The sequence below is a fragment of the Bufo gargarizans genome, chromosome 10 (assembly GCF_014858855.1).
Source record: "Bufo gargarizans isolate SCDJY-AF-19 chromosome 10, ASM1485885v1, whole genome shotgun sequence".
Classification (NCBI taxonomy): Eukaryota; Metazoa; Chordata; class Amphibia; order Anura; family Bufonidae; genus Bufo; species Bufo gargarizans.
In genome coordinates this window covers 117,105,867-117,131,732 of record NC_058089.1, presented here as the reverse complement: position 1 = coordinate 117,131,732, position 25,866 = coordinate 117,105,867, and the positions used below count along the sequence as shown (strand labels likewise).

The following is a 25,866-nucleotide window of genomic DNA, read 5'->3' as shown; positions in this document are numbered from 1 at the left end:
ACCAAAGAGTCCTCCCATACACACTGCCGCCCAGAGAGTCCTCCCATAAACACTGCCTACCAACGAGTCCTCCCATACACACTGCCTACCAAAGAGTCCTCCCATACACACTGCCTAACATACAGTCCTCCCATACACACTGCCTACCAACGGGTCCTCCCATACACACTGCCTACCATACAGTCCTTTCATACACACTGCCTACCAAAGAGTCCTCCCATACACACTGCCTACCAAAGAGTCCTCCCATACACGCTGCCTACCATACAGTCCTTTCATACACACTGCCTACCAAAGAGTCCTTTCATACACACTGCCTACCATACAGTCCTTTCATACACACTGCCTACCATACAGTCCTTTCATACACACTGCCTACCATACAGTCCTTTCATACACACTGCCTACCATACAGTCCTTTCATACACACTGCCTACCATACAGTCCTTTCATACACACTGCCTACCAAAGAGTCCTCCCATACACACTGCCTGCCATACAGTCCTTTCATACACACTGCCTACCAAAGAGTCCTCCCATACACACTGCCTACCAGAGAGTCCTCCCATACACACTGCCTACCAAAGAGTCCTCCCATACACACTGCCTACCAGAGAGTCCTCCCATACACACTGCCTACCAGAGAGTCCTCCCATACACACTGCCTACCAAAGAGTCCTCCCATACACACTGCCTACCAAAGAGTCCTCCCATACATACTGCCTACCAGAGAGTAATTTTTTACACAATGCTTGCCAAAGAGTCCCCCCATACCTGCCAGAGAGTCCTCCCATACACACTGCCTACTATACAGTCCTTTCATACACAGTGCCTACCAGAGAGTCATTTTATACACAATGCTTGCCAGAGTCCCCCATACATACTGCCTACCAGAGAATCCCCCCCATACATACTACCTGCCAGAGTCCACCCATACACACTGCCTACCATACAGTCCTTTTATACACAGTGCCTACCAGTCATTTTATACACAATGCTTGCCAGAGTCCCCCCATACATACTGCCTACCAGAGAGTCCTCCCATACACACTACCTGCCAGAGAGTCCTCCCATACACAGTGCCTACCATACAGTCCTTTCATACACAGTGCCTACCAGAGAGTCCTCCCCATACATACTACCTGCCAGAGAGTCCACCCATACAGACTGCCTACCGTAGTCCTTTCATACACACTGCCTACCAGAGTCATTTTATACACAATGCTTGCCAGAGTCCCCCATACATACTGCCTACCAGAGAGTCCTCCCATACACAGTGCCTGCCAGAGTCCACCCATACACACTACCTTCCAGAGAGTCCCCCATAAAGAGTGTTTGCTAGTCTCCTCCATACATAGGGCATGCCAAAGAGGCCCCCCCATACACACTCCCTGCTAGAGTCATCCCATACACAGTGCCTGCCACAGTCCATGCATACACACTTCCTTCTAGGGATTCCTTTCATACACATTGCCTGCCAAAGAGTACCCCCCATTCAAACTGCCTACCAGAGAGTCCCCCCTATACACAGTGCCTGCCAGAGTCCCCCATAAAGAGTGTTTGCCAAAGATTCCCTCCATACACACTCCCTGCTAGTCAGCCCATACACACTACTTGCTAGGGTGTCCTTTCATATACAGAGTCCCTCAATACACAGTACCTGCCACAGTCTACCCATACACACTGCCTGCCAGAGAGTGCCCCCTTACATAGTGCTTGCCAGAGTCCCTTCATACACCGTGTTTGCTATTCTTGTCCCCAAACACTGTGCCTTCCAGAGTCCCCCATACACACTCCCTGCTAGTCACCCCATACACAGTGCCTACCACAGTCCACGCATACACAGTCCCTGCTAGAGTTACCCCATACACAGTGCCTACCACAGTCCACGCATACACACTTCCTGCTAGAGTCACCCCATACACAGTGCCTACCACAGTCCACGCATACACACTCCCTGCTAGAGTCACCCCATACACAGTGCCTACCACAATCCACGCATACACACTCCCTGCTAGAGTTACCCCATACACAGTGCCTACCACAGTCCACGCATACACACTTCCTGCTAGAGTCACCCCATACACAGTGCCTACCACAATCCGCGCATACACACTCCCTGCTAGAGTCACCCCATACACAGTGCCTACCACAGTCCACGCATACACACTCCCTGCTAGAGTCACCCCATACACAGTGCCTACCACAGTCCACGGATACACACTCCCTGCTAGGGAGTCCTTTCATACACAGAGTCCTTCAATACACAGTACCTGCCACAGTCACCCATTCTATACTGCCTGCTAGAGTCCCCCATAACCAGTGCTTGCCAGAGAGTCCCTTCATACACCGTGCTTGCTGTTCTCGTCCCCACACACTGTGCCTTCCAGAGTCCCCCCATAACCAGTGTCTCCTTCATACACAATGCTTGCTCGAGAGCTCCCACACACAGTGTTTGCTAGTCTGCCTCATATTCAGCATTCACCCCATACGCAGTGCCGGCCACAGTCCCCCCCATACGCAGTGCCTGCCAGACAGTCTCCCCCCCCCCCCCCATACGCAGTGCCTGCCAGACAGTCCCCCCCCCATACGCAGTGCCTGCCAGACAGTCCTCCCCCATACGCAGTGCCTGCCAGACAGTCCCCCCCCCCATACGCAGTGCCTGCCAGACAGTCTCCCCCCCCCCATATGCAGTGCCTGCCAGACAGTCCCCCCCCATATGCAGTGCCTGCCAGACAGTCCCCCCCCATACGCAGTGCCTACCAAACAGTCCCCCCCATACGCAGTGCCTACCAGACAGTCTCCCCCCATACACAGTGCCTGTCACAGTCCCCCCCCCATACGCAGTGCCTGCCAGACAGTCCCCCCCCCCCATACGCAGTGCCTACCAGACAGTCTCCCCCCATACACAGTGCCTGTCACAGTCCCCCCCCCATACGCAGTGCCTGCCAGACAGTCCCCCCCCCCCATACGCAGTGCCTGCCAGACAGTCCCCCCCCCATACGCAGTGCCTGCCAGACAGTCCCCCCCCCCATACGCAGTGCCTGCCAGACAGCCCCCCCCATACGCAGTGCTTGCCAATCAGTCCCCCCCCCATACACAGTGCCTGCCAGACAGTCTCCCCCCCATACGCAGTGCCTACCAGACAGTCCCCCCCCCCCCCCATACGCAGTGCCTGTCACAGTCCCCCCCCCCCCATACGCAGTGCCTGCCAGACAGCCCCCCCCATACGCAGTGCTTGCCAATCAGTCCCCCCCCCCATACACAGTGCCTGCCAGACAGTCCCCCCCCCCATACACAGTGCCTGCCAGACAGTCCCCCCCCCCCATACGCAGTGCCTGCCAGACAGTCCCCCCCCCCCCCCATACGCAGTGCCTGCCAGACAGCCCCCCCCCCATACGCAGTGCTTGCCAATCAGTCCCCCCCCCCCATACGCAGTGCTTGCCAATCAGTCCCCCCCCCCATACGCAGTGCTTGCCAATCAGTCCCCCCCCCATACGCAGTGCTTGCCAATCAGTCCCCCCCCCCCCCATACGCAGTGCTTGCCAATCAGTCCCCCCCCACGCAGTGCTTGCCAATCAGTCCCCCCCCCCCCCATACACATACACAGTGCCTGTCAGCTGCTATTTGTTGGAGCAGTACTGCGCGCTCCTATAGCAGCCATTATTATAGGATGTGGCATCACATTTTATTTCTTAATACATTCTACCCAATTCACGGTCTATGGGGATATAGCAGGTGGTACAGAATAAGATGGGGGCAGACACTGCCATAAATTATATCAACATTATGGATGCGCAAACCAACGATGGACAAAGCAAGAAGAGGACAGATGGCGAGAGTGTGTGTGTTATGTACCGAGTGTATTTGAACTGTTTTTAATAATTTTTGTGCTTGTCCATGAGTGCTCGTCGCTGTATTCACACACACCATCTGCCCTCTTCTAGCTTGGTCTATATAGCGGGAGGTAACACAATGGTGGGGTGGAGTATTAGTTTAGTGTTGCTGTGTTATTTCGCTCCACGGATGGTGATGACCGGTTGTCTGATCACCGCGACACCCTACATTGAGGTTACTCATGCCAGTCTGGGGCCATAGGGCAGTCTAACCCGAAATGTACCAGCTTCTTACGTCTGACTTGTCTCCTCCAGAAACATTTCTACGTGGTCGCTGCTGCAAATCGTCTCAGGAAGTTCCAGCTACTTACCCCGAAGCCTTCCTAAGAGGACGGACCGCGGCTGGGACGTAGGCATTCAGCCGTCTGAATACTGCGAGAGCTGCAGCAACACAAGGACAATGAGGGATCAGCGCCTCGCAGTACAAATGTAGTCATTTTGGATATAGTATATGTAAGTAGCGTTTACGAGCCATCGCGCAGGGGTCTTCGGACGCCAGTCCCATCTTCTCGGCTTTCCACAAAGGACTATGTGAGGACAGCAAACGTCATGTCACACTATGGCCAAGCGACGCGGTCTGAAGCAAGGAAGAGCGGGCATTACGAAGTACCCAACAGAATATTTGCATCTCCTAAAAGGAATAGTCGTCTCACAGTATTGGCACTGGTTTCTTAGCGGCACGGTGTAAATGCTTGGTTCTCCCTGTAGACACTGTCACAGTATGGTTACTACCTTGTAGCAACTAGAAGCTCCGTAGAGACTCATTGCATGCGATTGAGGAGACTGCATGCATTTGTAAGGGAAATAAATTGTGTTCACCCAAAAAATAATTATTTTGTGTTTATTGCATTAGTATGATAATCGCGCTATGGCTCTGTTCACACCTCACATTGGGCGTACTGTCCAAACACCATGAAGTGTTTACAGGCATCTAACATGTGTCCTGCATGTAACAAAAAAATACTATGCAGTGCACATTTTTGGGGGGAATGGGAGCCTATGGGCAAAGTATCTAACTTTACGCCTAGATACTGGGATACGTCTGTCAGATGAAAGGTTCAGTGATTCGCCCAACACACATTGGCCAAATCCACAGATTTCAGCGGGAACCTGAATTCCACCTAAAAGCAGATGCCAGGCTGGAGAAGGATCAACATGTCCGATCATGTCATCCTTTGAGGACACCTCCGGCTGTTCTGAAACTACAACTCCCAGAATCCTCCTTTCACTTCTATGGGAGTTACAAGAACAGCTGAGTAAGTGTGCATACTGGGAGTTGTAGTTTTAACAGCAGCTGGAATGTTAAACTTTGATCCCTAAATTAGGGCCCTTTAACATGGACCGGGGATGCTCGTTTCCCAGTAATTGGCCCATTTAATGTAAGAATGGTGTCACACACAGTTTTTTTTTTTCCACCAAAGCCAGAAGTGGATCTGGTAGGGAGAAGTATACGAGCTTCCTTTATACTTCTCATTCCCTTTCAACCCCTTTCTGGCTTTGGCTAAAAAAAAAACTGCATTAAAAACTGTCACGGTTTTAGCTGCGTTTTTGGCGAATAGGTTTAGTAATGAGAAGGGACATGCTGTGTGCAACTGTCAGACTTAATGATTATGTAAAGGGGGGGGGGCTCAGCAGCATTATTTTAGCTTGAGCCTTGTCCCATAGGCTCCGCTGTAGGAACGAAAAGAACTGAAAATGCAAAGAAAAGTAAAGTAAAGACAAAAAAAAACAAAAAAAAAACACAAGACGTTTCATGCATTTCTTTACAAGCCAAAATAATGCAGCTGAGCCCCCCCCCTCCCCCACAGATGCCAGATCCAGCATTTTTTTCTTCAATGACATGCATTAATGCAGAGTCCAGCCCCAAGTGTTCCAGCAAAACGGATCTGGCTTTGCAGTCTGCACATGCTCAAACCACAAAAAAAAAAAATTGAAAATAAATGCGGATCTGTTTTTTCAGATGACACCGGAGAAACGGATCCAGGGTTTCAATGCATTTGTCATACAGATCAGGATCCTGATCCGTCTGACAAATGCCATCAGTTTGCATACGTTTTGACAGTTCCTGGAATCCTCTGCCGTAAGTGTGAAAGTAGCCTTAGCTGTGCTCCGTAGAAAGAGGCGTGGATACATTTTTACTAGGTCTTTGGAGTATGAAGGAAAGCAGAGAACCCAGAGGAAACCTATGCAAACCCCAGGAGAACATACAAACACCATAGAGATGTTGCCCTTAGTCAGATTCAAACCCAGCTCTGCAAGGAAACACTGCTAACAGCAGGGAGGGGGGACAGTGGGCAAGAAGTTTTGTCATGGGGTTGCAGGCAGGGAAGCACTTTGAGCTGACTGCAGTGCATGTAAAACAAGTTTAGGCTCCGCACTCCTTAGAGACTTTTCTAACTTCGCTGTCATCTTCCTACATCAGACTACAATAAATCACCAGGTCCCCGCCACGATGACAGGGACACCGATTCAGTTCTGTCCAATCAAGAGATTTGCTGGCATTATACAAGACAAGGGCCAGGACATTGAGATCTCCAGAGCTCATCACACAGCACCAGGAGCTGACATTTTATTACAATTCTTTACACGATTTTAAATGTAAAATGTTTATTTGACCACAAACAGCAACAAGATAAAAGATAGTAAATGTACATAAGATCGGAACTGGTCAGACAGCATTTACTGGGCGCACTCTGTATCCAATGTGGCCCGAGATATGTATAAAGGCTCATGCACAAACATTTTCTGTGTGTCCGTTCCTTTTTTGCGGACCGTAAGCGGAACCATTTTAAAGGGTCCACAAAAATTTTAAAAAAAATTAGTTTGGATTGCTAGTTTTTTTGGTGCGGTTTTGGTGCAGAGCATACAGTGCATTTTTTTCTACTTCCCTGGGGGTGCTTGCCCATTGAAGTGAATGGCAGGCTGCTTGGAGTGGTTTTTTGGTGCCAATTCTGATGAGGAAAATGCACAAAAAACAAAACAAAAAAAAAAAAAAAAAAAAACACTTCATGTGAACAGACCCTAAGGCTACCTACACAGAGGTTTACAAACTGTAAAGCGTTTTTGCCTCAAATATCATGTGTTAAGCCTCATGAACACGGACCATGTGATACCGGCCTGGATTTCTTCTGAGTGCAGGAGCGCACGGAGTCATTGGTTGCTATGACGCTGTGCACTTAGGAATACACTGGTATAGATCATACCAGTGTATCACCGTACTGCGGCGGCAGCAGGAGGCACATGGCGTCATAGCAACCAATGACGCCGTGCACTCCTGCACTCAGAAGAAATCCAGGTCGGTGTTCCACGGACGTGTGCATGAGGCTTTACTTGTGTTTTTTGTTGCAGAGTTCATGCAGTTTTGTCAGATTTTGTATTGGGGAAAATAGAAAAATAAAAAACCCAAACAATTGACATGCTGCAGCTTTCCAAATGCAAGAGTAAAAAATACCATAAATAAAAGCAAAGTGTACAACACATTTGTCTAATCGCATTACACTGCAGTTATTCACACAGAACCTGTGCAGGTAGCATCAGGGAGCGCTCACATGAGCAGCAGCCACAGATCCAACATGAAACATTAAAAACATTTTATTTATTTTTTTAAAAGGCATCTGTCAGCAGTTTTAAACAATTTTCCATGTGATTTTGCAGGTAAAACTGCAGACATTAAAGGGCAGCTTTGTCCCTATGACACCGGCTGACCTGTTACATGTGCACTTGGCAGCTGAAGGCATCTGTGTTGATCCCATGTTCATGTGTGCCCGCATTGCTGAGAAAAATTATGTTTTAATATATGCAAATGAGCCTCTAGGAGCAATGGGGGCGTTACCGTTACACCGAGAGGCTCCGCTCTGCAATTTGACAGGCCCAGGTGTGATGACATTTACAATGCCTGGTCCTGTCAAAGCAGAGAGGGAGCAGCAGTTACAGAGAGTTGCACCTCTAAGTGTAACAGCAACGCCCCCGTTGCTCCTAGAGGCTCATTTGCATATAATAAAACATTTTCTCAGCAATGCAGGCACATATGAACATGGGACCAACAAGAATGTTTCCACTCACAGACAGGAAGCAGATATCTTAAAAAAGGTGAGAAATTGAAGCATAAAAAGTAACTTTGTATCATTTAGTTGTTCTAATTAGGGCCTCTTGCACACGAATGTTGTGTGCCTGTGGCCCGCAATACACGGGAACCAGCCAGTGTGCAGTCCGCATCACAGATGCGGACCCATTTACTTGAATGGGTCCACAATCACAGAGATGCGGAACGGAAGCCCATGGAAGCACTACAGAGCACTTCCGTGGCGTTTTTGTCCGTGCCTCCGCACCGCAAAAAATAAAAATTGGAACTTTTTTTCCGTTGCCGACGGATCACGGACCCATTCAAGACCACAAATTGTCGTCCCCAATGCACGGAACGGATGCACAACGTTTGTGTGCAAGAGGTCCAGCCTCAACAGAAATCTGGAGACTCCGAAACCTAAAATCAATTAAGTTAAAAATTAACACTCTACAAAATAATGTACAAGGTCAGCAGCAGAAGAGGTGCCCGAATTGGGGAGTCATGAGGTTTCTGATGTAGGGTGCGCTGTATAAGCCCCCATCATGTACAAAGCTCAAGGTATGAGTCACAGTTATGCACAGAACTGCCATACTACACACCTTACACAGGAGCATGATGGAAATGTAGTCTTTGTAAGAAGCAATTAAAAACTTCTGACCTCGTTGTCAAGGCATCATGTCTGTATTAACCTCTTCCACACAGGAGCAAGATGATAATGTCTCAACTCAATGAACATCCCATCCTATTCTTGCAGGCTACTTGGGTTTTGCAGCTTTGGCAGCGTTTTCCAGTATTTTTCTCTTCCACTCCTCATAGTCCTTCTCCTGATGGGCGGCCTCTGTCTCGGCACGTGCCTGTTTACGTGGGATCTCGTCATCTTCCTCATCCGATGCTGTTCACATAGACAAGAGGTGAGAACACTATCCAGGGATTCCCCTTTTATAAGTATCACATGCAGGACAGTGTGCAAGGATATTGTCTCTTAACCACTAAGGGCTCTTTCACACCTGCGTTCTTTTCTTCCGGCATAGAGTTCCGTCGTCGGGGCTCTATGCCGGAAGAATCCTGATCAGCTTTATCCTAATGCATTCTGAATGGAGAGAAATCCGTTCAGGATGCATCAGGATGTCTTCAGTTCCGGAACGGAACGTTTTTTGGCCGGAGAAAATACCGCAGCATGCTGTGCTTTTTGCTCTGGCCAAAAATCCTGAAGACTTGCCGCAAGACCAGATCCGGAATTAATGCCCATTGAAAGGCATTGATCCGGATCCGGCCTTAAGCTAAACGTCGTTTCGGCGCATTACCGGATCCGACGTTTAGCTTTTTCTGAATGGTTACCATGGCTGCCGGGACGCTAAAGTCCTGGCAGCCATGCTAAAGTGTAGTGGGGAGCAGCATACTTACCGTCTGTGCAGCTCCCGGGGCGCTCCAGAGTGACGTCAGGGCGCCCCACACGCATGGATGACGTGATCGCATGGGGCGCTCTGACGTCACTCTGGAGCGCCCCGGGAGCCGCGCGGACTGTAAGTATACTGCTCCCCCGCTCCTACTATGGCAACCAGGACTTTAATAGCGTCCTGGCTGCCATAGTAACACTGAAAGCATTTTGAAGACGGATCAGTCTTCAAATGCTTTCAGTTCACTTGCGTTTTTTCCGGATCCGGCATGTAATTCCGGCAAGTGGAGCACACGCCGGATCCGGACAACGCAAGTGTGAAAGAGGCCTTAAGAGCAGTTCTAATTTAGGCTTTAAAGGGGTTGTCTTATTTCAGACATGGATGGCATATACCAAGGATGCCCAACCTGCAGCCCTCCAGCTGTTGCAAAACTACAACTGCCAGCATGCCCAGACAGCCTATAGCCATCAGCAAGGCATGTTGGGAGTTGTAGCTGTACAACAGCTGGAGTGCCGCCGGTTGGGCATCCCTGGCATATACTGTAGCTAGGATAAGCCATCAATGTCAGGCAGGAGTGGGTCCCAGAGGTAGGACCTGCAACTATCTCCAGAATGGGCCCCGTTAAAACCGTACATTTAGAGCCACCCTCCTTTCAAACCTATAGCAGTCCCATAGAGGCAATTGGAGAGGTGACAGTGCATGTGTGCTGCTCTCTCCATTCACTGCTCAGGGACTTCCGAAAATAGAGAGTGTTTGCTCAGCTATTTTCAGGTCTTCACTAACAGTGAATGCAGAGCATCAGTCAGGGTACGTCTGGGCCCTGCACCTTTTGGACATTACCCTATTAATGAGATCTTGACGGCAGTGTGTGACAGTTAGCGCTCATTAACTCTCCGCTGTCCACTTACCTTGGTTTTGTTCTATACACTCCAGTAAGGTTCGCTGCTTTTTCCTTGGCTGCTGTGTAATTGCCGTGTTTTCCTCTAGATTGCAAAGAACAAGACGATCTCAGAAAACACTTAAAATCACAGAACAAAAAACAAGGCGGGTTACAGTCTCATCTTTAATCTATGAACCGCTCGTTCTGACGCCAAAAGCCGCAATAACTCGTCCTAAAGTGGATAAAAATCACACTGAACTCACGGCAGATCTGTACTCCAATTTTCTCCAGCTGAACACACAAGCGCTCGAAGATGCTCTTCTTCACTCCTGAGGTGGCCAGCAATTTGTTCTTCTCCACTTTCAGCTTCAGGCACCTAGGACACAATTTGTACTTTATCGACTAGAAAACAAAATTGTATTTTAATCTGCAGGAGCAATGAGAAATTTTAATTATAGGCATCGCCAACCTTCATCTGGTTCTTAAGAATGTTGCTCCCGACCCTCACTTTGGACCCTGCAGCTGCAATGAAGCCACTGGTGGTGATGTGTAGACCTTAGGGTCCATGCACATGACGTGTCCATTTTGCAGACTGTATAGCCTGTATTAAACCTGCCGATCTTTTGGCAGGTGATCGCTATCAAGTGTTCGTATTAACGCTCATTAGCGATCCTCTTGCAGTCTAACACTGCCGCCGATGAACGAGCAAACTCATTCATTGGGCAATCCAAACCTTTTGACATGTTAAAAAATGATCGTTTGTCTGTGGCAGATCGTGGTGTCTAACAACCGCTATACAGCATGGGGACGAGCGATGGCATAGCGATCCATCCTCCCCCGGCTGTGGAGGAAATCACTGCATGTAATAGCAGTGTCTCCTCCGCAAGCAAGTGATTGACGGGAGGGAACGCTTCCTTCCCGACAATTCTCTGCCACATACAGCCTTAAGACACAGATACTGGCCATGTGCACGCCACAGCCACGATCCACAAGATGCGGCAAAGAATAAGACGCAGCTCATTTGTAGTGTGGCACAGACCTGAAAGAACAGAGGCTAATTTGTGGATTGCAATCTGCAGAACGGACCCTTATAGTTAGTGGCTAATGAGAAAAAAAAAAGTAGGCATTTAGTATTTTAAAATTATAGATAGTGACATAGAAAATAATTTTTTTAAATGATGTGGAACATATAAACATTAGGTCATTTTCAGATCACACATTCCCGTGTGTATTTGATAGGAGGCACTCCTACCTGCACGCCGCGTATAGAGCTGCTGTGATGAACAATGGTTTGGATAAATCAAGATCTTCCTGCTGAGCCTGAGGCAAGCTGGACTCATACCTACAAAGAAGGAGCAACCGATCCGGACAAAGGCCATTAGTGGAAATAGAATAAAGGAACAAGCTGAATCATGACCTTACAGAAGCCTGAAAGCTTTTCAAAAGGCATCCCCGTGGATTTACCAGCTGAACCAAGTCTCTAACACCTTAAATGACAGCCTCATAACACTTAAAGGGGTATTCTGGTTGTTAGAAGTAATCTACAGGATGGGGGATAACTATTAGATCGGTAGGGGTCCTACCGCTGGGGCCCCCACCGATCACAAGAACAGGGGGCACTGTACCCCCCCCCCCCTGCTCCATTCGTTTCTATGGGAATTCCTGAGACAGGGGGAGTGCTGTACTCAGCCATCTCTGGAACTCCCTTAGAAAACACTGGTGCGGGCGCTCTGTTCATTCCAGGGGGTACAGGCCCCCCTTTCTCATGATTGGAGGGGGTCCCAGCAGCAGGACCCCCACCGATCTAATAGTTATCCCCTATCCTGTAACTTGAAGCAGCCAGAATACCCCTTTTAATAGGTTTTTGGGCATTTCCACAATAGTGCAGGACCTGCTGAATGGGAAGGTGAGCAACAGTGTTAAAGTGTATATTTTTTTGCAATATTTCACTACGTCTGCATTAAAAACACTTTAAAAAAATCCATTTACAATTCAGGCTTTGCTTTTCATCTTTTCCACAGCAATCAAATACTACGGGTTTGTTCACATCAGTGCTGGAGGCTCCGTTCTGGGCCTCTGTTGTAGATTCTATCAAAGAGCAGACTAACAACATTCTGCATGCAGGAGTTTGGTTAAAAATAAAAATTTACTTGGGATTTAATTTATTTTTTATTTTTCGCCAACAAACTTAAAGGGGTTGTCCGGGTTCAGAGCTGAACGCGGGCATAAGCCCTTCTTCCCTCATTGTCCTGTGCTGAATTGCGCAGGGATTTTGTTTACATTCTCGCTCCTACATGAGGCTTCCGCCTAGCAGTGATCCTGGTGACGTGGCCGTTCTATAACCCTACCCCGATTTTACAAGCTACAGCAGCGCTAAAGACTGCCCATTAGTGTCATCATGGGGAATCACTGCCAGGCAGAAGTCTCTGCCTACCATTCCCATAGAGAGACCTTGTACGTCACCGGATCTAAAGATAAAAATTACTCTTTCCGGTAATTGGATTTCCCCTTAGCCTCCACAATGGCACTTCCTGGAGGGTACCCGCCTCTTCCGGGACAGGAAAACAATGAAGAAGATCAATGTATAAAAGCCCCCTCCCCTTCATCAGTTAATAACCTAGAACTCCGAAGTAGATGCATCATTTAATAAGGTTAAGTAACATAATACAAATGAAAAAATAAAAAAAAAGTCAACTGCCGATCTTCAAGAGGAAGAGGCCCCCTCTGCCCAAGAGGCAGCCATAGCTCACATAGAATGGGCTTTCAGTCCAGACGGAGGAGTCCTCTCTCTCATTGTAACAGATATACAGGACTTAATCCAACGTGTTATGGAAGCCTTGCTAGCTGCTCTACCCCGGTTAGTGCCCAGCTACTGGCCCAATAACCGATTTGTCCTTCTGAAGTCCTTTGTCATCTCCAGATACTGAAGAACACGTCTTACGTCAAGGTTACTGAATCTCTTTTCTTAAGAAGCCTGAGGACAGAATGGAGGGAGAGAAATTTCTTGATGGCAATGAAATTTAGATACCACTTTAGGAAGAAATTCAGGAGAATGTCTTAAAACAATCCTATCTTTCAGTATTGTAAGGTAGGGTGGCCGAATAGAGAAGGCCTGAATCTCCCCAACCCTTCTAGCGGTCATAATGGCTAGTCAAGTCTCAGATAAGTCTCGAATGGGTTCAAAAAGGGAGAATCTGAGAGGACAGAAAGAACTAGATTTAAATCCCATGGAGGGATGGAGGACTAATCTACTAGCACCCTTAAAAAAAATAAAATAAAAAAAAAAAAAAAAACAACTAGGTCTGTTTCAGCCAGTTTCTCTCCCATAAAAAGCACTTAATGCTGGCACTTGTACCTTTAAAAGGTGCTTATTCTAAGACCTCTGTCTAGTCCCGATTGGAGAAAATCTAGAACTAGTCCTAGGTCTGGGGACCTGAACGGGTCCCAGGAAGTCTTAGAAAAGGCCAGGAAGGCTTTCCAGGACCTTAGATATATTTTTGAAGTAACTGGTTTTCTGCTGTGCATTAAAGTATCTATTACTTTTTCAGAGTCCCTTCTGTTACGCTCCATCTCCAGGATGTCAGATGGAGCTGAGGGATGCTGGGATGGGGAACCTGACCCTGGAGTAGAAGGTCCAGATCCAATAATTCTCCCCTGCCAGAGACTTTAGTACTGGAAACCACACCCATCTCGGCCAGTATGGGGCCATTAGTATCATCTGGGACTTCTAGCGTTTTTGTCAGGGCTTTTGAAATTAGATTGAAGGGTGGGAATGCGTACAGGAGACCCATCAGCCACCTGTGCGCTAAAGCATCTACTTGCAGAGGCTTGTCTTTTTAAGAGGGAATAAAACTTGCCGACTTGTTTTTTCTTGAAGCAAACAAGTCTATTAACGGCATCCCCCATCTTGCCAAAATCTGGTCAAATACTATCTGGTTCAAGCTCCATTCTCCTCAGCTTTTCTCTGCTCAGGAAGTCCGCCAGATGATTTTCTTTTCCCTTTATATGGACCGCCGTCAGAGATTTTAGGTTTGCTTCGGCCCAAACAAATATATTTTCTGCCAACACCGAGAGGAGACTACTTGTCCCCCAGTTTGTTCATGTAAGCAACCGTGGTCGAGTTGTCGGAAAGTATCTTTACATGACTCTGGACCAGGGATGGAGCGAAAAATTTTAGTGCTTGCCAGAAGCTCTCAGGCCGGATAGGGCTTTTCTGCCATAGACCCTGACCTGTCCTGCCGTTTAGGTGAGCTCCCCAGCCTTGGCTGCTTGCATCCGTCGTGACCACTAGTGGCTCCGACTACCACTATTCCACGCCTCTGGAAAGGTTCTCTTTTCTGAGCCACCAGGAGAAAGAGCACCTTAAATGGAAAGGAATCTTCAATTTTCTGATCAAATACAGATGTCTCTGGGAGTGAAAATCTCATCTTTGATGGAAGAATCTCGATAGGGTAGGGAAGCCCTTTTTCTCATCGGAGGCCTTCTCTAGGATATCATCCAGGGTCTTCCCAAATAAAACGATCCCCTTCACAAGGGATGGCACAAAGTCTATTTTTTATTTTTTTATGCCGCATCTCCATTCCATGATCTCAACCAAATTGCCCTACGAGAGGCATTTGATAAAGCTGCGGTCTTTGCAGATAATTTCAAAACATCTGCTGATGTATCCTCCGGGAAGTTGGAAGCTTGTTTCAGGACCAGGATGGAGGGTAGAATGTCCTCTCTTGGAGTGTCCAACTGAATATTCTCTAATTGAGTCAGCCATAATGACAGTTCTCGCTGTATAAGTAGCTGAGATGCCTGGACGTAATGTAGCCATAGAAGATTCCCAAGACAAGCAGGGATTCACACTTTTTATCTATAGGATCCTTAAGGATTCCCAAGTCTTTAAAGGGTAGTGCGGACTTTAGAAATTTTTGCACCTGGCGCATCTACTCTTGGGGCTATATCCCAAGAGCTGGAATCCTCCTCAGCAAAGAGATACTTCCTTTTGAACATGCTAGATGCCGCCTGTCTCCTTTCTGGATCCTTCCATTCAAGATTACATTTTTTATATTGGAGTGAACTGAAAAGACCAGTTTCTCCCCCCCCCCCCAGTCCTAGGTTCTTTAGATTCTTCTAAATTTATTGTTGCCCTGATGTTCTTAAGGGAACCTGCCACCTAGATTTTGGGTATAGAGCTAAGGACATATAGGTGATCTAGAAGCCTATGTAAATGAGGCAAGTAAGAAGCCCAAGGAGCAGTCGGAAGTAGGATCTGGGCGCTCTCTGCCCAAGAATGCCCCCCAGCCACTGAATACCCAACACATGGCCCTCTTCTATAGTGGGGAGCCCAGGCCAGCCAGCACACGCTGGACTAACGCCATAAGGGAAGGAGGAGCAGTATCGCAATGGTCCGGGATCCTTCCCCCTGCAGGAGCCCTCCGGAAAAATCGGAACAACTTACCAAAGGCCCTGCGCACCGTCGATCTCCACCTGCCTTTTGAGAGACAGGAAAACTGGTAAAGGGGAGGGGGCTTTTATGCGTTGATCTTCGTTGTTTTCCTGTCCCTCCAGGAAGTGCCGTTGTGGAGGCTTGGGAGGGGGAGAACAGGGAACAAAAAAATAATAATTTCATGCACGATTCAGCACAGGGCAAGAAGGAAGATGCTCCACTTTATGCCGAATGAGGGGAGAAAGGGTTATGTTCAGGTTCAGCTCTGAACCCTGGACAACCCCTTCAATTGATCCATTTACAATGATTGGTTCAATAAAACGCTTTAATATTTCTGTAACCGACATGAATTCTATCACACCCAGCCTTATATCAGGACAGTAGACCAGGGGCCTCTATTAGGCCCACCAGCTACCACAGAAACCCAACACCACCACTTGATCATATTACGTGGCACAGGCTGTGTGACAGAACGAGCCCCCTCCCTGTCACCACTCTGATGTGTGCTCAGAACTGACGCAAGAGTATGTCACATAGTGACAAGGGACTAAGTGCAGGGAAGACATTAAGTGCACAATAACAAGCTGGGGGTGCATAATCATCCAATGAATGACACGCTCCATAGCGCTGTAAAGAACGTAGTGTAAAACTCAACTAATCAGCCAGGATGGATCTAATTCTAATGCATTGATCCTATTATGCCTCATTCACACGCTTTGGTCAGCGATTTCCATCAATGATTCGCAGCCAAAACCAGGATTGGATCCTCCACAGACATGAAGTATAAGGGAAAGATCTGCACCTGTTCTGGGTTTAGAGCCGGACCTGGTTTTGGCTCAAAATCACCGATGGAAATCCCTGACCAAAACAGTGACGTGCGAATGAGGCTTTACATTGTGAAACGAACAACCTGGCTGGACGTGGAGGGACATGTGTACACTTTACCTAGTGCTGTGGCCCTATAATTCATGGTAGGGGGCAGAGGTAGTAATCCCATAGATGATACATCCTACTGTTCTCAATGTTAGTAGCCAACAACCAAAGTAGGGATAGTGACTTTCTGACCTGTTGAGGATTTTGGACGCAGTGTTAATGGCTTCCATGCAGCCGTGCTGAACGGCAAGGTCCCGGATGCTCAATTTGGAATCCACCCCCAGCAGACACTCAAATGACTTCATGCAGCTCAGATAAACCTTCTTGTTTAGTCCAGATAATATAATCAGATAGTCCTGAAAAGGTAATTAAAGAAAAATTTGGAAAAAATAAATAAAAAATGTACACTTAAGACGAGGTTAAAAGGCTCGATTGTCAAGGACGAAGGTTCCAACGCACACTCGTTTCAGATAATCTGCCCGTCTAAAGGTGCAGCCGATCACCTGATGAACGAAATGCTCATCCATCAGGTGAAACAGAAGTTATTGCTTGTGGCAGCAGACCGTGCCCTCTACACAGCACTCTGTGCCGGTATGAGGACAGCAGCTCTGCTACCTCACGCAGCATGGATACAACTATACGCAAGGCTGGATCGGGGACCTTAGTAGTAGGGATAGGTGTGGGGTCAGACAGGTGGGGCCTGCAGCTATCAATTATGACTTATTCTATAGATATGCCATAAAAATCAAACATGAAAAAAGCCCTTTAGGGCAGAAATTCCACACACATTTCCATGCGTTTCTGAACTAAATCCCCATGTGTTAATGAGTGTGGATTTGATACGGTTTGGCCGCCATTGAAAAGGATGAAATACGCACAAAAGAATTGACAAGTCGTGAATTTCAAACTTGGCACTTAAAAAACCAAGTGTACATGAGATCCGTGAAATGCCATCCGCTCTGCTGGTCATGTATTATGCTGCATTTGTCTGCACAATGTATGCAGCTAGCTGAAGTATTTTAAGGGGTTATCCTGAAAATATTGAGGACTGAACCTGTACTTTTTTTTTTAAAGCCTGAGGCATGTGCTTTCTACACCGGTGCAACGTGCCACACAAATTGCAGGTCCTTTCCATAAGAAAAGAGCCCCCAAAAAACCAATTCCAGTCCCTCCGGGCGAGAAGGATCCTGCAAGGGTCTGAGACTAGTGGCCATCCCTCAGCAAAAGCTGGAGAAGCGCCAATCTTTGCTCTGGCTTCCACCCTAGATTTTGGCCAAGAGCCATAGCCTAAGGTCTAGCCTCTCCCTGGAGGGTGATACCAGGGGGTTAGGAACCAGATGGTAAGCTGTGGGAGCTCCAGTGAACGCGGTGGACCCCTGAGACAGTTTATGGACAGTGGTGCTGGGATCCCTGCGGATATAATAAAGCTAAGTAATCCCACCTTGTCAATAGGATGATTCAATGAGGTGGCAGCGAGCTGCAGACACATAACGGCACTACTGGTCGCTGTGGTCAGGGCCGACAGTCCGGTGCACTTCACCTGAGAAAGGCGCAGGAACTCCTCTGCTTTCCTAAAATACCAAAAAGATTCAAGGTTAAGACTGTTCACATGTCTACGGCCTCCATGTAACATACATGCCAGGAAAAGCTCCCTGATGTGTACAGGATTGGAAAAACACAGCCGCTTCCTTCCAAAAATGGCACCACCGCTGTCCACAGGTTGTGCGTGGTATTGTAGCTCTGCTCCACTGACTCCAATGGAGATGAGCAGCAATACCAGACAACCCATGGGGTCGCCGTTATTGTTCGGAAAGAAGCCATTTTTTAATTATTCTTAAGAGCTCCTCTAAATGGATGCCATACAGTGGAGTCTGTCACCTATAGGTGACAGATGCCATATATAATATATAAGTTACGAGGTATGCCGTTTCTTCCTGGACCGTGTATCTACAGCACTGTGCATGCTGGAAATCTGAAACAGTGGCGACCATCTTGAAAATAATTTGGGGGACCAATAGAGGTATGATGAATGGCAGTGACTGAAGGCATCAGGTATACTCGACTCTACACGTGTCAGGTCTCAGCAAATGTTAGATATGGACTGGAGGTTCACTTTAATTACACCCTTTAAAGAGGACCTCTCCCGGCTCCTGACAGGCCCGTTTTAAAAGCTTCATGCATTCCCCATGTAATGATTCTGGAGCATCTATTATGTCTCTATGTTGTGCCGTTCCTTTATTATTTCTGCTAGAAGTTATGAATAAATTGCTAGCAGTCTGCAGTAAGGGTACAGAGGGGAGGTAACCAGTTGGGGGGGGGGGGGGTGTACCTGCAGAGACTCAGTCTATCCAATCAGTGCTGCCATCATTAGACTGTGCAGGTACACCCCCCCCCCCCCAAACTGGTTACCCCCCTCTGTACCCTTACTGCAGACTGCTAGCAATTCATTCATAACTTCTAGTAGAAATAATAAAGGAATGACACAACATACAGACATAAGAATAGATGCTACAGAATCATTATTACATGGGGAATGTATGAAGCTATTAAAGCAGACATGTCAGGAGCGGGGAGAGGTCCTCTTTAACCCCTTCAGGACCCTGCATTTTTCACCTTAAGGACCAGGCCATTTTTTGCAAATCAGACATGTGTCACTTTATGTGGTGATAACTTTAAAATGCTTTTACTTATCCAGGCCATTCTGAGATTGTTTTCTCGTCACATCGTACTTTATGACAGTGGTAAATTTGAGTTAAAATATTTCATTTTTCTTTATAAGAAAATAAATACCAAACTTACCAAAAATTTTGGAAAATTTGCAGTTTTCAAAATATCAATTTCTCTGCTTTTAAAACAGATATTGATACCTCCTAAAATAGTAATTACTTTACATTTCCCATATGTCTACTTCATGTTTGGAACATTTTGTAAAATTACTTTTTTGGGGACGTTAGAAGGCTTAGAAGCAAATCTTGAAATTTAAGAAAATTTCCAAAACCCAATTTTTAAAGGACCAGTTCAGGTCTGAAGTCACTGTGAGGCTTACATAGTGGAAACCACTGATAAATGGCCCTCATTTTAGAAACTACACCCCTCAAGGTACTCAAAGCTGATTTTACAAACTTTGGAACAACTGAAGTGTTAACACAAGAATTAAAGGAAAATGGAGATAAAATTTCAGAATTTCACTTTTTTGGCAGATTTTCCATTTTAATCAATTTTTTTCCTACTAACAAAGCAAGGGTTAGGGTACTGTCACACCAGCGTTATTCTTTTCCGGCATAGAGTTCGGTCAAAAGGGCGCTTTGCCGGAAAAGAACTGATCAGGCATATCCCCATGCATTCTGAATGGATAGAAATCCGTTCCGTTTGCATCAGTATGCCTTCCGTTCAGTCACTGTCAGGAGTTTTGGCCGGACATAATACCGCAGCATGCTGCAGTGTTATGTCCGTCCAAAATGCCTGATCAGTCGCCGGAACGCCGAATTAGGCATTAATTCCCACTGAATTGTATTAGTGCCGGATCCGGCATTGCAAAACAAATGCGCAGACCGGAAAAACTGAAAAAGACTGCAAGACGGATCCGTCCATCCGCATGGCAAGCAGAGAGACGGATCCGTTCTTGCAATGCATTTGTAGATGGATCCGCACCCGGATCCGTCTACAAATGCTGTCAGTTGTCACACTGATTGACGGATCCGGCAGGCAGCTCCGACGACTGAACTGCCTGCCGGATCACACTAACGCAAGTGTGAAAATAGCCTTAACAGCCAAACAAAACTCAATATTTATTACCCTGATTCTGTAATTTACAGAAACACCCCACATGTGGAAGACAGGCACACGGCAGGGCGCAGAAGGAAAGGAACGCCATATGGTTTTTGGAAGGCAGATTTCACTGGGATCATTTTAAGCTGCCATGTCACATATGAAGACTGATGTGTCTTATCTAGGGGCTCATTTCTTTCGGTATGAGATGACGGTTTGATTGGTACTATTTTAGGGTGCATATAACTTTTTGATCGCTTGGCATTACACATTTTTTTACAGTGTTCACCTGAGGGGTTAGGTCATGTGGTATTTTTATACAGCAGGTTCTTACGGATGTGGCGATACCTAATAAGTCTACTTATTTTTTTTATTAAAGTTTTACATAAAACAAAAACAAACTAGTGTCCATATTCTGAGAACAATCTTTTTTTTGGGGGCGATTGTCTTAGGTAGGGTCTCTTTTTGTGGGATGAGATGACTGGGACTATTTTAGGGGGACATACCTCTTTTTGATTGCTTGTTACACTTTTTGTGATGCAAGGTGACAAAATAAATAAATATTGTTTTAGCACAGTTTTTATTTTATTTTTTCTACAGCGTTCAGGTGAGGGGGGTGGATCATGTAATATTTTTATAGAGCCGTCGGTACGGACACAGCAATACCCAATATGTCTGGTTTTCTTTTTCCCCCCCACAATGTTATGTGTTTTATTATTATGGGGATTTTATTTTTTATTTTGTCCCACTCTGGGACTTCAACTTCTGGGGTCTGATCCACTCTGCAATGCATTACATACAGTACAACCTGTATTGTAATGCATTGGCTGTCAGCTTTTATGCTGACAGCCTGCCTAAGGGCTGGTTCTCACAGGCTTCTGTAGGAGGTAAGCCCTGATTCCTATGGAAGGCATCCGGCTTGCCTTCTGCCATCTGGTCCCCGCCAATGCAGCACGTGAACCAGATGGAGGGTGCCTGTACCCTCCACGGTCAGCTTTGACCGCAGCATACAAGGGGTTAATACACCATCAGTACTTTCTATGCAGCGGAGGCCTGGCTTCAGTGACTGCCGGGTCTGTGCAGCTGATCAGGCTGGCGCAGCTCCTGCACCCACCCGATCAGCCCGCCATACATGTACGGCGCTGGTTCTTAAGTCACATCCACCAGCGCCGCACATGTACAGCGGAAGTCCTTAAGGGGTTAAAAGGGCAGCTATCAGCAGATCTGTCCCTATGACACTGGCTGACCTGTTACATGTGCTCCTGGCAGCTGAAGACATCTGTGTGGGTCCCATGGCACAGAGTATAACAAACACCAGTGCACAAAACATTTGATTCAATACTGGGATACAGCCAGGCATAGGTCTGATAACAGGGAGTAATAGCTTACAATCAACTGCAATTAAAACTGCCTAATGGCGGAGGGCCCCTTTATAAGGCCATAGACACATCAGGACTTTACCCATACAGGACACAAAACCATCACTACAGCTGTCACCTCCAACTGCGCGCGGAACTACAAGTCCCAGCATGCACACATACCCCAGGACCCTGCTGGAGGTGATCCCCAGCTTAGGGGCCAGTCTCTTCAGTGTCTCCGACTCCATGACCGGATCAGCGATGCTCTGGAGATTTCGCGGGAAAAACCGAGCAGTCACCACTTAAAAGGGCTTTGATGGCCCCGCCCACAAAAAGTCATCATTGGTCGGCGAGGCAGCCAATAGAAACTTGTGCGGAAGCGTTCGGAAAAGGGAAGTGAGGGCGGTGCGCTCCCAGAATGCACAGCGCGCGGTATGTAAACAAGCGTTCCAAAGCCGTAACGTGATACGTCAGAGACCGGAAATCAGGAGTCATGCGCTCACTGAGCAGCAGGACTGTGGGTGACATGGAGGTTCCTCTGAATGAGGCTGCACTACTGCTGCCAGGGAGGTTTATGTGGAAATACAATTTTTAAATTGTGTCCAGGGCCCCATAAGTCAGTGTACCCCCATAAGAATAATACTGAAGCACAAAACCAAAGTGGGTGCCCCAGACCAATGTCAGGTGTGCCCCACAAATAGACTCCTGAAGCCCCATAACCAAATCCAGTGCCCCCATAGCAATGTAAGACTGGCCCTAGATCTAAATCAATACTAAAGCCTCTCCATAAAATCTAAGAGACCAAATCTAGTGACCCCATAAATAGGCCCAGCCCGTGCCCATTCTGAATTAGGCCCCACTTTTGGGTTCCTATGGCCTTTTGGCTGTATATAAGTGGAGAGGAAACTGTGGGTGAGGCAATCAGGGGTGTAGATATAGGGGGGCAGAGGGCGCAGCTGACATCAGTATTATAGATGACAATTGTTATGTTGGGGCCCCTGTTACTGTATTGCATGGGTGCCACTACCTCTTCAAACAGCTGATCGGCCTGGATTCGGACCCCCCAGCGATCACCGGTCCTGAGGATGGCTCATCAATACCTTTGCACTGTAAAGCCCTGCTCCTGCAGTTCATGCGCCCGGAATGAAATCTATGGCAGTTCGCAGCTGAAGTGGATTTCAGTCACCATTTTACGCCAGAAAAACGGATGGCCGCTCCCGCTATTTTAGAAAAGTGGCGAGGGCGGCAGTACAACGACATTAGCGCAATTACATTTTGTGTGAATGGTGTTCAAAAAGTCGTAACCTGGGGTTTAAGGCCAGAAAACTGAGAAATCTCCACTGTGTGCAAAAAAAAAACACCACAAAAACTGCAGGTAAAAATAAAAATCCCAGTGCATATTATAGCAGCAGCTTTTACCACTAAAGTTCAGGTGCATCAAATTCACAAGCGCAGCAAAAAATGCACAAAAATAAGAATCCATTGTCTGTCCACAGGATGGGGGATAAGAGTCTGATCAGTGTGGATATGACTATTAAAACCTCCAGAGATAACAGAGACTGGGGCAGCAGAGTGAACGGAGCTGAAGTCAAGCATCTGCACTGAGATGAACGGAGCGGCAGTCAAGCATCTGCACTGAGATGAACGGAGCGGCAGTCAAGCATCTGCACTGAGATGAACGGAGCGGCAGTCAAGCATCTGCACGGAGATGAATGGAGCAGCAGTCAACAATCTGCACTGAGATGAATGGAGCAGCAGCCAAGCATGCACACTGAGATGAACGGAGCGGCAGTCAAGCATCTGCAGTGAGATGAACGGAGCGGCAGTCAAGCATCTGCACGGAGATGAATGGAGCAGCAGTCAACAATCTGCACTGAGATGAATGGAGCAGCAGCCAAGCATGCACACTGAGATGAACGGAGCGGCAGTCAAGCATCTGCAGTGAGATGAACGGAGCGGCAGCCAAGCATCTGCACTGGGATGAATGGAGCAGCAGTCAACAATCTGCACTGAGATGAATGGAGCAGCAGCCAAGCATGCACACTGAGATGAACGGAGCGGCAGTCAAGCATCTGCAGTGAGATGAACGGAGCAGCAGTCAAGCATCTGCACTGAGATGAACGGAGCGGCAGTCAAGCATCTGCACTGAGATGAACGGAGCGGCAGTCAAGCATCTGCACTGAGATGAATGGAGCGGCAGCCAAGCATCTGCACTGGGATGAATGGAGCAGCAGTCAACAATCTGCACTGAGATGAATGGAGCAGCAGCCAAGCATGCACACTGAGATGAACGAAGCGGCAGTCAAGCATCTGCACTGAGATGAATGGAGCAGCAGTCAACCATCTGCACTGAGATGAATGAAGCTGCAGCCAAGCATGCGCACTGAGATGAACGGAATGGCAGTCAAGCATGCGCACTGAGATGAATGGAGCAGCAGTCAACCATCTGCACTGAGATGAATGGAGCAGCAGTCAAGCATCTGTAGTGAGATGAATGGAGCGGCAGTCAAGCATCTGCACTGAGATTATTGGAGCAGCAGTCAAGCATCTGCACTGAGATGAACGGAGCAGCAGTCAAGCATCTGTAGTGAGATGAACGGAGCGGCAGTCAAGCATCTGCACTGAGATTAACGGAGCGGCAGTCAAGCATCTGCACTGAGATGAACGAAGCGGCAGCCTAGCATCTGTAGTGAGATGAACGAAGCGGCAGTCAAGCATCTGCACTGAGATGAATGGAGCAGCAGTCAAGCATCTGCACTGAGATGAATGGAGCGGCAGTCAAGCATCTGCACTGAGATGAATGGAGCGGCAGTCAGGCATCTGCACTGAGATGAACAGAGCGGCAGTCAAGCACCTGCACTGAGAGGAACAGAGCAGCAGTCAAGCATCTGCACTGAGAGGAACAGAGCAGCAGTCAAGCATCTGCACTGAGATAAATAGAGCTGCAGCCAACAATCTGCACTGAGATGAACAGAGCAGCAGCCAAGCATGCGCACTGAGATGAACGGAGCAGCAGATGAACGGAGCGGCAGTGAAGCATCTGCACTGAGATGAACAGAGCAGCAGTCAAGCATCTGCACTGAGATGAATGGAGCAGCAGTCAACCATCTGCACTGAGATGAATGGAACTGCAGCCAAGCATGCACACTGAGATGAACGAAGCGGCAGTCAAGCATCTGCACTGAGATGAATGGAGCAGCAGTCAAGCATCTGTAGTAAGATGAACGGAGCAGCAGTCAAGCATCTGCACTGAGATGAATGGAGCGGCAGTCAAGCATCTGTAGTGAGATGAACGGAGCAGCAGTCAAGCATCTGCACTGAGATGAATGGAGCGGCAGCCAAGCATCTGCACTGAGATGAACGGAGCAGCAGTCAAGCATCTGCACTGAGATGAATGGAGCTGCAGCCAAGCATCTGCACTGGGATGAATTGAGCAGCAGTCAACCATCTGCACTGAGATGAATGGAGCAGCAGCCAAGCATGCACACTGAGATGAACGGAGCAGCAGTCAAGCATCTGCACTGAGATGAATGGAGCAGCAGTCAACGATCTGCACTGAGATGAATGGAACTGCAGCCAAGCATCTGCACTGAGATGAATAGAGCTGCAGCCAAGCATCTGCACTGAGATGAATGGAGCAGCAGTCGACCATCTGCACTGAGATGAATGGAGCTGCAGCCAAGCATCTGCACTGAGATGAATGGAGCAGCAGCCAAGCAACTGCTTTGAGATGAATGGAGCAGCAGTCAACCATCTGCACTGAGATGAACGGAGTGGCAGATGAACGGAGCGGCAGTCAACCACCTGCACTGAGATGAATGGAGCTGCAGCCAAGCGTGCGCACTGAGATGAATGGAGCTGCAGCCAAGCATCTGTAGTGAGATGAACGGAGCGGTAGTCAAGCATGCGCACTGAGATGAACGGAACGGCAGCGGACATGTGTGATCGTTACTCCAATGTTTGGGGGCCAGGGGCGTAACTAAAGGCTCATGGGCTCCGGTGCAAGAGTTCAGCTTGGGCTCCCCTTCCCTCAGTGCTTTGTGTGTCTTCTTATGCGGCACAAGTGTCTTTGGGCCCCCTCAGGCTCCTGGGCCCGGTAGCGACTGCTACCTCTGCACCCCCTGTAGCTAAACCCCTGGTGGGACCCAATGGTCGGACTCCCGCCGATTAGGTGATAAGTTCTGGCACACGGTCACG

The 25,866-nt window shown here is 47.8% G+C and overlaps 2 protein-coding genes across 4 annotated transcripts in view; one reads left to right on the top strand and one right to left on the bottom strand.

Moving 5' to 3' along the window:
• The window catches only part of MYLK3 (myosin light chain kinase 3), a 39,327-nt gene extending 34,611 nt beyond the window's left edge, over positions 1 to 4,716 (top strand). For all 3 annotated transcript variants that reach the window (XM_044269993.1, XM_044269994.1, XM_044269992.1), the window contains exon 13: positions 4,152 to 4,716. In XM_044269993.1, coding sequence (XP_044125928.1) covers positions 4,152 to 4,223 — 72 coding nt within the window. In that variant the 3' untranslated portion in view covers positions 4,224 to 4,716. The remainder of the gene's footprint in view (positions 1 to 4,151) is intronic.
• Positions 4,717 to 8,220: 3,504 nt separating this feature from the next.
• On the bottom strand, positions 8,221 to 22,035 carry ORC6 (origin recognition complex subunit 6). The gene is made up of 7 exons (XM_044270490.1): positions 21,853 to 22,035; positions 17,985 to 18,114; positions 16,736 to 16,899; positions 11,489 to 11,578; positions 10,500 to 10,612; positions 10,265 to 10,339; positions 8,221 to 8,851 (listed from the first exon to the last, which is right to left on the bottom strand). Exons 1-7 carry the CDS (start codon positions 21,915 to 21,917, stop codon positions 8,715 to 8,717), a joined length of 774 nt encoding a protein of 257 aa, XP_044126425.1. The 5' UTR covers positions 21,918 to 22,035; the 3' UTR covers positions 8,221 to 8,714.
• Between the last annotated feature and the right edge of the window lie 3,831 nt (positions 22,036 to 25,866).